General features: G+C 45.8%; 1 protein-coding gene across 1 annotated transcript in view; it reads right to left on the bottom strand.

Moving 5' to 3' along the window:
- The window catches only part of Cntnap2 (contactin associated protein 2), a 1,671,549-nt gene that overhangs the window by 107,702 nt on the left and 1,551,840 nt on the right, over nt 1-12,007 (bottom strand). The window contains exon 20 of the mRNA XM_069996967.1: nt 11,557-11,690. Within this exon, the coding sequence (XP_069853068.1) occupies nt 11,557-11,690 (134 nt within the window). The remainder of the gene's footprint in view (nt 1-11,556; nt 11,691-12,007) is intronic.

The raw sequence follows: 12,007 nt of genomic DNA, 5'->3' as shown, positions 1-12,007 counted from the left end.
AACCGCAATGAGCCAAAGGGAAAAAGCTACAGTAAATGTAATTTCAAGAGCAAGGCCCGAGGCTAGCTACGTCAATATGATGTGTTCTGACATCCCTTGAAAAGATCTAAAGCTGCTAAAAAAACGGCTAGTCTCTTTGATAAAGGCTTGAACAATACCAGCTATTCAAATTTTCAGGAGTGTTTACATCTACACGGTTTTTAAAAAAAAATTTGGTATTGCTTTTTATTGGCAGCAAGTTCAAGGGTAATAAAGGCACATATTTTGAATAATTCATTGTGCGTTAGTGTCTAATTTTGGCTGGGTTCCCCGATACCTCATGAAGGAAGGGTACTGAAATGGAAAGATGGGGAGATTTGTTCATACAAGTATGCTTACAGAATTGAAGTAGGATGTTCACCTGTGCATGATATGATCTGCTACACAGCAGCCTTCAAGGTAGACCTCTCAGTGTCTTTAATTAGGCGAATTAGGGTTTATAACCCACAAGAAGGGTTAGTAGGCCTTTTCTTTTAATGCTCGTGTTACGTTCTCCATTGTATCATTTTTTCCCCCTCTCAGAAGCTATTATCTATCATCAGTATGTGGTAGAGGAGCAGAGATTTTCATCAGTTGGAGTAGGTTATGTATTTTGTGTCTCTGGTATAAACACTATTTCAATGGCTTGTTTCAAAGGTTTATGTCATGTGTTTTATAAAATGGATATTACATTGTGTACACTTTACCTTTCTAGCCTTTTAAAAATAATAATAGATTGGTATAACTTGCTAAGTCAGCTTTCCAACCTGGTTTGGAAACCTGCTGGTTTATCTGTGGTTAGGCCAATGGATCCTTGTTCAATTTCGAACCAGGTATAGTGGTATGTCATGAAAAAGAATGCAATCTTATCCTTCTCAGCCACATGGATGGGACTAAAGGACATCATGTGAAGTGAAATAAACCAGATGCAGAGAGATGAGTACTGCATGTTCCCTCTCACACATGGATATTAAAAAAAATGGACCTGAATGTATAGTAGAGTTCTCTAGAGGGTGAGAAAGAAGTTGGGAGAATGGACTAAACAGAGGCTGGATTTGGCCAGTGTCTCTCATACATACGTGTAGAACATCACATTGAGACCTACTGATGTGCTCAAAGCCATTTTACCTGTAGGATAGGAATGGCACAGAGCCGGTGGTGTGTGGGGTACATAACATACGGTCACAGCGTGGAGAAAGGGCTGGCTCACAGGGCACCCGAGGAGCATTGATTTGTTCTTTTTGTGGGGGGGGGGAGTGAAGAGGAAGGTAGTATGGGGAATTGAACTCAGAGCCTTGCACTTTCCAGGGAGGTGCTTTACCCCTTGGGCCCATGCCTCCAGCTCCTGTTTTGGAGGTAGGGTCTTGTTGGATGCTTGGGCCGGCTTGGACTGTGATTCTCCTGTGCTGTGGGAATACCAGTCAGGCGCCACTGCACCCAGCCACTGGTTGAGATGGTGTCTCACAAACATTTTGTGCCCTGGCTGGACTCACACTGTAGTCCCTGGTCTCTGCCTTTCAGGTAGCTAGGATTACAGGCTTGAGCCACTGTGCTCGGCTCTGCTGATGGTTTTTGTTTTCGTGTTTGTTTTTAAATACAGCTGCTGCTACTGGTGCGGTTCCTAGCATGGTTTATTATTATCCTGGTGGAATTTTGGACATCTTTAGTAATATTCTTGAGATTCTTTTGTGCTGTTCCTAGGGCTTGACCTCAGGACCTAAGTTTCTTTCTTTTTTTTTCTTTTGTTGTGAAAATACCGTACAGAGGGGTTACAATTACATGGGCAAGATAATGAGTACATTTCTTATCAAGCATTGTTGCCTCCTCCTTTGTTTCCCCTTCCCATCCCTTCCCATCTCCCACCCACCCAGGACCTAAGTTTCTTTTCACTCAAGGCTGGTGTTCTACCCCTTGAGTCACAGCCCCTGGTTAGCTTTAGATGGAGATTCTTAGATCTCAGCCTCCTGAGTAGCTAGGATTATAGGTGTGAGTCACAGATGCCCAGGTGGGAACTTTTTTCTTTAAAGAAGCTTTACCAGCAGATTGAATGACTTTAGAAAAACTGCTCTATTAAACTCATTTTCCTAAAAATGCTGATGACGTGCTTTCACATAGAGTACTGGCTTTCCATTTTCTGGGTTGATCATAGCCCCTCTTCTGTCTCTGAACAAACCTCAAATAAACTAGTTTGTCACTGCCGGGGGATGCATTGTATTCATAAACTTCCTTGCTCAATGGCACCTCCTTTGTCCAACTGCTTAAAATAAGTCAGAAATCTAGTAAGACAAGCTAGCGGGAGAGGGCTTGCTTCTCTTGTCTGCCTGTAACCCTAAAAAGAGGTGACTGGAGGGGCTGGGAAGGTGGCTCAGTGCTAGAGTGCTTGCCTTGCATGCATGAGGCCCTGGATTCAATTCCTCAGCACCACATAAGCAAAAAGAAAAAAGCTGGAAGTGGCGCTGTGGCTCAAGTGGTAGAGTGCTAGCCTTGAGCTGAAGAGCTGAGGGACAGCACCCAGGCCCAGAGTTCAGGCCCCATGACCACCTCTCCCCCTCCCCCCAAAAAAGAGGTGACTGGAAAAGCTGGCTAGTGCCCTGGCCTCTGGAGAAGATCCTGACCTTCATGAGCCCTGGGCTGTTGGCAGCCATCTGAGCATTGTGGTCTTTGTTTTCTGAGTAATGGGTCAGCAGCACCAGCCGTTCCCAATGCTTAATACATTGTATAGGGAGAGAGGTGATGGATATGTATGAAAATGTTTGAGTGCTGAGTAACTGGATTACTGAAGTCCTCTCTAGGTTAGAGAGGCTAGAGAGGTTACAGGACTCTTGTTTCAAGATCATTTGAAACTGAATACTTTTCCACATGCAGAAAGCTTAAACGAGATGCTCCTGCCCATGAATGCATTGTGCTCTATCACTTGAGCTCCGTGACCATTCCTTTTGCTTTCAGTTTGTTTTTCTTCCAGACAGGGTCTTGTGCTTTTGCCTGGGCTGACATTGGACCATGATTCTCCTAACTCCACTTCCCGAGTGGCTGGATAGCACCAGGCCCAACCAGGTAAAGGTTTTGACTGCAGCTTCCCCAGTGGTGGTCTTTTCCCCTCCATGGATGGAACCAGGATTAGACTGGAGAGATATTCACTCACACTCCTACTGTGTTTGTTTAGTACTATGCTCTCTTCCAGCATAAATAGACTCCTGTACGCATTCCCACAATAGAGACCTTTATATATTATCAATAGTATATATGTATGTACTAGATATACGTTATAACTTGTCACCTCATGTCACTTGGATAGCAGAGTAAGTCCCTGAAAGACACGGACTGGTCATATGTTAGCCACTTCCTGCTGATTATGTCAAAGAAGAGATACAGTCAGGAAAGAATTGACTCATTCCCAAATATCAATGAAAGAGAATCCAGCAAAGTCCAGCCATACAGAGCCTTAGCCTAGGGAGTCTCCAATAGTGTAAATCCTTAGAACAAAACAAAACCCCAGGAAAAGGTACTCAAAAGGGGTTTGGTAGGATCAAGGGGGAAAGGGTGGCCAAGTGAAGAGAGGAGGGGAAAATGCAGTATACATCCTACACAATTAATAAGAGTGAGGGAGTTGGGGGGGGGAGGAGAGAGGTGGATGAGACTGCCGGAAAGGGTGACATCGATCAAGACACACTGTATTCACAAACGGCTTTGTTAAATGGCATCTCCTTTGTAAACTACTTAAAGATAATAATAATAATAATAAAGAGAAATCAAATTGCAAAAAGCTTTGAGTGACAAAGGTATAGTAAGGTTTCTCAGATCAGTAGATGACTTAGCCCATGAGTAAAGGATCATTTTTTTTCCATCAAGCCATTTGTGTCAAGGTCTCATGGTTGGTAGCTGTCCTCGCCTTGAAAGAGAATCATGGGCAACAGGAATTGAGGGTTTACATAGGTCCAAGACTCAAGTCTAGGGATGAGCATAGGTTGTAGTCACAGGCACAGGAAACTGGAGGGTTTTTTTTGGTTCAGTCATGGGGCCTGAACTCAGGGCCTGGACACTGTCCCTGAGCGATTCTGCTCAAAGCTAACACTCTATCACTTTGAGCTACAGTGCCACTTCTGATGTTCTGGTGGTTCATTAGTGATCAGAGTCTCATGAACTTTCTTTCCCGGGCTGGTTTTGAACTGTGATCCTCAGATCTCAACCTCTGAAGTAGCTAGGATGACAGGTGTGAGCTGCTATTTTAAGGGGAATGTATTGGCAAAGAAACTGCAGGCCTATACTACCAAAACCTTAGCCATTTTAAACTAAAACAAAACAAGGGAGAACAAAACAGTGCAATTTGTATCTACAGGGAGCCATCTGGCTGCGAGCAATGTGTAATCATTGTGCATGCGCTGAATTGATTCAGTGGTGGCTATGACAGGTTAATGACAAGGTAGAACCTCCTGGAGGTGGAGCCTGGACGACTAGGAGGATAATGGACAGGAATCTGGCCCAATCACAAGCCTCTCCCTATTGCCAAAGATAGAGGAGGTGGGGCTAACGGCAATGCCTCCAAGACTCATTATATTTGATAGATTTTTATGGGGTAAGCTATTGAGATTTTGCAGTTCATTTGTTCCTACAACCATTATGCTAATGTTTGTAACTTTCCCTCTGTCCTTAGCATTTAGCACAAAGTAGTTGCTACAGATGTTTTAAGCATGCTTTTTGACAGTATTTGGGATTGATATTTAATACACAACCCAATTTGCCATGGAGGTAACTATCTTTATACAATCTGGCTGAAGTTCTGATATCATTAGGCAATAAGTTATCATCTTGATTTTACTTTAAAAAACAGAATCCAGTGATTCTCTTCTTGCCATTTGTTTTGAAAATTCCCAGTGAGAATAATCATGGTTGTATTCTTTGTGGTATAAGAACCTGGTCATTTGCTCATCATTTGTTCCTTAGGACTCAGAAATAATTGTTCAGGAAGGTCTTATTCTGCTTGCAGAATATGAGTTAACTTCGTCTTGGCAAAGAGAGGGTGGCTCTCCAGTTAGATGAAAGCCAACATGACACATGACTACCATCTGTTCCACTGATTTGGAGAGAATATGGATTCTGAGTATTTGTGCCAGAGGACGGATCCTTGAGCTCCCTGCGGTCTAACTTCCATCAAGACGCAAACATAGGTGATAGGCTGGGCACCGGTGTCTTGAATCTGTAACCCTAACTCCTCAGGAGGCTGAGACCTGAGGATCTCAGTTTCAAGCCAGCCTGGAGTCCATGGGACTCCTATCTCTAATTATCCAGAAAAAAGCTGGAAGTAGAAATGTGGTTCAGGTGGGAGAGTACTAACCTTGAGCAAAAGAGCTAAGGGGAGGCTCCAGGCCTGAAGTTCCAGTCCCAGTAATGACACAGAACAAGTAGATCGTACTTACATAGAGAGAGGACATGGAGTTTACTCATTTTTTTTCCTAGTTAGTTTAAATTTTGGGGTAGGTCAGACTATCATCTGGTCTCTCGCCCATTTATCCTACCGCACCCCACCCCACCCCACCCCACCCCACCCCTCTCTCTGGGCAGAATTCCATTTTAAAGTGAAGCCCAGTTCTTGTAAGAACATGTTACATCAGGAACCTGGTGGGAAAACCACATTTCCTGCTGCCCGGGGGAAGGCATTGCTGCTGTCCTTCCAAGACTGCAACGGGGAGGATGAAGAACCTTCAGCTTTCCCTGGGTTAAAAAAATCAGAAGAAATACAGCCACATGTCACACTCTGCCATGTTTAGGCGGTGGACGTGTGAGTTTATGTTTTCATGACTTTTTTGGGTCTTTGCATAGATCGAGCTATGGTGTCACAATGAGTACGCCCTCCGGTTCCTTACCCGCTGGAGAGACCTAGTGTCCATAGGTTGTGCCCGCCCTCCCATGTACTCTGGGCAGACCCAGGTTCACCGATGCTTGGCTTTGCTGCTCCCTGCTTTGAACCCCGGGTGAGTCACATCGCAGAGTCAGAGCTTTAGTTTCAACCTCTCTAAGACAGGGATGGGGTTCACACCTCATGAGGCTGAGGGAGAATGGGAGGAGCACGTGTAGTACAGTGCTCGGTGCAGTACTGGAATGCAGGAAGCCCTCTGCATGCTTGAGCTGGTGTCATGGACACGGGTGACCTACATGGGCCATGCTGGGGTGGAGGGGGACGGTTTTCTGGGTCAGTCGTGGTATCAACAGAGGGAATGTAATAGCTCTGGAAGTCTTGGTGTATTTTCAGGTGTATTTAGGGCTGTCAGTCTCTGGGGTCCTAAGTCTGTATGTGCAGGTGGGCAAGGGCTTAGGATCTGAATAATGTCACTCTGTGTTCCCTCTGCTCGGGGTCAGACTTTTTTTTTGTCGGTCGTGGGGCTTGAACTCTGGGCTTGGTTGCTGTCCCTGCGCTCTTCAGCTCAAGGCAAGCGCTCTACCGATTGAGCCACAACGCCACTTCCTCAGGGTCGGACTTTGTGGGCTGTTCTTTATCCCTCTGTTTCATTCTCTGCACTTTCCCAGTGAGGCTGGAGAGAAAGAAAGGCCAGGAAGTAGGAAGGAAACTCTCGCAGGCAGCAAGGAGAGAAAGCAGAAGGAGCATGTTGGCAGCTGTAATGTTTGGTTTTGGGTTCCTGCTAATTGGCCGGATTTCTCATCGTGTGCAGACTCTTTGAGGGCCTCTCTGCCCGCTGCAGGTTTGTTTACATTGTGATATTAAGCCGTAAGCCATTATTTCTGGTGCAACTGGGAGTTTTCATAAAGGACGCCACATGGGGCCTTGCGTGGGTTCTGCTTTTTTGGTTATCCGTGAACAGCTAGTGCCAGTTCTTCATTATCGACAGGGAGATCAGACACTTTAGTTCTTGGCAGCAAATGTTTCATCCAAGGTCAATTTCCCTCAAGCGCTCTGCACCATTTTAGTCCCTGCATGTCCAGGGAATGTAAATTAATTTGATGTGAGCTTTAGCCAAACTCAGCTAGGAAAGTAGACCTGATGCTTCCAACCCCACACACATTGGTCAAGATCTGAATTCTATGATGTTTGAACAAGCACATGCCTCAAAGTGCACCTCAACTCTAATAGATCTCAACTTGGAAGCCAACTTTAATCCAATATTATTTAAGTATCATTGCCATTATGTTTTAGTGTACGTGGGGGGGGGCGACAGAAGAGGTTGAGGATGCTTGCACATTTCACACTTTTGTTCGAGTATAAAAAAGCTTCCCATGCTTCTGGAAGACGGGGCAACATGGAAAACTCTAGGGGACATAGAGACATCTATAATCCCCTTTGCCAGAAATAATCACTTGCGAATGTCTTATCTCTTTGCACACCTTGCTAAGGTTGTGGAACATCTCAAGATGGATTTGGAGACTGTGGTAAGGAAAAGATGCTTTTGTGGTTCTAACAGAATTACTGTGGGGGCTCTATACGGCCTCCTGGCTTGAGAGAAAGCAAGGTTCAGGGGCTCAGGGTCTTTCCAGGGGAGCCAGTGTTTGGGAAAAGGACTCCTAGGTTTTCTTCTTTCACCACTTCCCATTGATTCCTCCTTCTCTCACAAAAAGGCAGGGCTGCTGGGAGGAGGGGGTGGGCGTCAGCGGGGAGTGACAGGACCAGGAGAGACCAAGTTCCCCACACCGGAAGGCTTTCCCAGTAGAGCTCAAGTCAGTTCTCCAAACCCATCCACAGATTCAGTGCCACCACACCACATCTGATGTCAGGAGAGGTGGGTGGAGCTTCCTAGCCCCTGTGGGTGCCAGTTCTATTTGAGGTGCCTTCCTTGTTGTTAGGAGGCTTCCCACACCTGCTCCACATCTGTCCTCTTCATTGTCAGCCGGGGCCTCGCCCATGGCCACGCCCCTTGCGCCTCCCTCCTTCCACTAGATCTCTTGGGGAAGATGCCCCAGCTCCCCCCGGTGACATCTAGGATTCCACGGGGGACCGTGGACCCCTGTGGTCATTGATTCTCCTTACCCCCCAGGGTGAGCGCATGACCCCAGCCTGAGAGCCTGAGCTAGGACAATTAGAGATTCTCTGGGGTTCAAAATAGGAGGAAAGTAGCTACCTTTCTTTTGGCAGCAAAATGGGGAAGACATGAATCCAGGACTGCAGTGATTGTGACTGTGCTGTGGATGAGGTAGAGCTGTGGTAAGAGAGGATTAGCTCGGGACTCAGAGAGAGGTGAGAGGTGGAAAGGTGAGGGAGGACAGAGTGGGAGAGTGGGTGGACAAGGAAGGAAGAAATGGGAGAAAGTAGAGAAGAAGAACGAGGAGAGGAGAGAGGAGCAGAAGGAAAGGGGGTGGGCAGGTAGGCACTGGTCTAATGGTATTTTAGTCCATAGTTTTAATCTTCCTTCCCTGAATCTGGATTATCTCCCAGCATTTTGGTTTTCTGTTTCTTAAATTCTATAATTCCTAAAGAATTGATCTGCCCTTTCCTCCCTCATTTTTTTTGGGGGGGGGGTTGGTTGTGGGGCTTGAACTCTGAGCCTGGGCGCTGTCCCTCAGCTCTTCAGCTCAAGGTGAGCACTCTACCACTTGAGCCACAGTGCCACTTCTGGTTTTCTGGAGGTTCATTGGAGATAAGAGTCTCACAGACTTTCCTGCCAGGTCTGGCTTTGAACCCTGATCCTCAGATCTCAGCCTCCTGAGTAGCTAGGATGACAAGCGTGAACCACCAGTGCCTGGCTACTCCTCCAATTTTTTGTTCCAACAAATTAGATCTTTGACATTTGCAGACAAAAGAACCTAGCACACTAGAGCCAGTCCCTTCCACCCCCCCCCCCTGCAATTTTCTGCCTTCTGTGATTCCTGCAGTTCTCTGCCTTCTCACACATCTTTATCTATGACTCAAAAGTCCCAAGTTTCAAATCGTTTAAATAGGGATACAGGTGGACCCATTGCAACAATGAGATGTACAAGTCATTATGTCAAAAACGAACTTTACAACCTTGGTGGGGAGAGGAGAGGGGGAGGAGAATTGGGTGGAGGGGAGGGGGGAGGAGGATTGGGTGGGGGGAGCTGGGGGAGGATGGGAAGGAGAAACAAAGGAGGAGGCTACAATGCTTGATAAGAAATGTACTCATTGTCTTGCCCATGTAATTGTAACCCCTCTGTACAGTATTTTTACAATGAAAAAAAAAGTCCCAAGTTTCTTAAATTGTCCCGGCTAGACCTCTATCCCTTTCTTTAGGCTGATCTCTCATTCATGGTGGCAGAGGGCAGTTAAATCAACTGCATTCCAGGGCGGTGCTGTGTCTTTAAGGCTCATTGATTAGTTTCTTCTAAACTTTTAGTATGATTTTTGTAATTGAGAAATGGCAAAGATAAATCATTTTCCATAAAAGAGGTGCCAGATCGGGTGGTTTAAAATAGGAGAATGCCTAATTAATACCAATGAACATATTCCCCATAAAATGGCATAAAACCATCTGTGTGTAGACTTGCTGCTCTTCAGAACAAAGCTTGTGCCGTGGGTAAAGACCGGTTTGATCTGCTCAGTGAAAAATGCACAGTACTTCAAAGAGGCGCCAGGAGCTAGGCCTGGGGCCTCTGGCAGCCACCGTGTGACAGTCTCACCTAGGCCACGTTTGCAGGACAGCAGGTCAGGAAGGAATGGCACGTCGCCATTTTCCTAGGGAAGACCTCCCCTTCAAACGCCCTCTAGCCCTGACAGCCAGGCGCCACGTGCAAGTTCCCCTTCAACTCACGAATTTGACAACCACCAGTGCTCAGCGGAGACGGGGCTCTTGCCTATCAGCAGCCGAATCCAAATGAGGTCGGAGGGGCTCCACTTCCTGACAACGCAGCCTCCTCCCGCTGTTCCCGGCCCTGACAGGTATCTATTTCCAACTCCTCCTAGGGCATGTGGTGACAGCTCCCTCCTTCATCTTTTGGCCTAGTTCCCAGGGAGACCTCCTTATGCTGTGTTTTATTCATGGTGTCTCCTAGGCTGGCTTCTCCATTGTAAAAAGGAATATATATATATGGTGGTGGGGGTAAGGACAGTAAACCAACTGGAAATAAAACCCAGGTGTCATAAGGAAAGCCATCCTGTTGTGCGTGGAAAGTCTAGAGCTGAGTGTGAGATTTTTGAAGGAAAGCCTGCATTTTGGAAGAATGTTATTTATTTATTTTTTTAAGGCAAAGCCTTTGCAGAAGAAAACGCATGCAGTTATTCATACTGTTCTTGGAGTGAGGAAGGAAGCAGGTCAGATCAACCCAAATAACCTTTGCTGGGAAACACTGGGGCCTGATAGATACCCGAATGGGAGAAGGGTTCAAAGGAGAAAGCCATCAAGGATATCCAACAGAAATATTCGTTCTGCGTCTCCCTAAAAGGTTTATTCACCATCAACCTTGCCATGGCCTTTCATGTGAGAATTACAGTTGACCTGCTGTATGGACAGGCTCTGTATCTTTGGAGTCAGCCAACTATAGAGCAAGAATATGTAAAGCCAGGTGCCTTGGCTCACATCGGTAATCTTAGCGTCTCAGGAGACTGAGATCTGAGGATCGCAGCTCAAAGCTAGCCTGGACAGGAAAACTGGGGAGACTCTGATCTCCTATGAACCAGCAAAAAGCTGGAAATGGAGGTACAGTTCAAGTGGTAGAGTTCTAGGCTTGAGTGAAAAAGGTAGAGTGCAGGACTCTGAGTTTAAGCCCTAGTACTGGCACCTGCGTGTGTGTGCACACACATGCACACACACAGAATAGTTGAAAATAAAATTACACCAGTACTGAGCATATACGGATACTCTTTCTTTTGTCATTATTCCATACATCATATGGCATGGCAACTGTTTATTTTATTTATTTATTTATTTTTGGTACGGTTGTGGGACCTGAACTCTGGGCCTGGGCGCTGTCCCTCAGCTCTTCAGCTCAAGAGTAGTGCTCTACCACTTGAGCCACAGTGCCACTTCCGGCTTTTTTCTTTTTTCTTATGTGGTGCTGAGAAATCGAACTCAGGGCCTCATGCATGCAAGGCAAGCGCTCTACCACTGAGCCACCTTCCCAGCCCCCAGCATGGCAACTGTTTACATAGCATTTATATTGTTCAGCTATAGTAAGTCTTCTAGAGGTGATTTAAAGAATGTGGATGCGTATGAAATACTATGCAAATTTGTATAAGGAATTTGAGCCTCCTCATATTTTGGTGTTCCCAGGACATCCTGGGATATATTTTCATGTATATATGTGTATATATATACACATATATTGTATATATACATATATCTGTGTATATACTCACATATGCATGCATATACATACCTACACATATACATGTATATACACATACTTGCATACATACATACACACACATATATGTACATCTGTGTTTATACACAAACACACACATTGAGGGACACCTGTCAACTATGTGAATTTTTTCTTCACTGCTTAAGCCTGTGTAGTAAAAAGATAATCATTATTCTTTCTCTGAAAGAAAACCATTGGCCAAGTACCGCAGAACATAGAGATGATACCACGATATATCGTTACTACATGTGTATCCATCGCCCGCACGCGTAGTACCTTGAGCGTTAAGGTCCTCTCCTGGCGGGTGATGTTGACGCTGTGGGGCTGTCCATTGGCCATGTTCCTGTGGTCCACATCAGCATTGTACGGCTCTCGGGTGCCTCCCAGGTTGTACCGAATCTGCAAGCTTCCTAAGGAAGAACAGGAGAGGAAGCCCAGTGAGCTCTCTGCTCCAGCTTTCATTTCTATGTCACTTCCTTGGCTCTCAAGGCTGAGATAAAGAGCACACTGCTTTCCCCGTCATCATCCAAGAACCCATGGTTCCACCAGGGTTAACAGCCGCCATCTCACACGCATTTACCACCTCCCAACAACTCATTATCACAAAGCTGAAGACACAGTGCTATCGATATTCTGAGTTGGCATTGTGCCTGGAAGCTGGGAATGAGACCAGACATGCTATGGATGATGTATGATATCACATATTGACTCTCTTATATACTGTATC

This window comes from Dipodomys merriami, unplaced genomic scaffold, assembly GCF_024711535.1.
Source record: "Dipodomys merriami isolate MVZ:Mamm:240054 unplaced genomic scaffold, mDipMer1.0.p SCAF_5, whole genome shotgun sequence".
Lineage (NCBI taxonomy): Eukaryota > Metazoa > Chordata > Mammalia > Rodentia > Heteromyidae > Dipodomys > Dipodomys merriami.
Note: the sequence above shows the minus strand (reverse complement) of the source record. Positions and strands in the feature narration are given on the sequence as shown.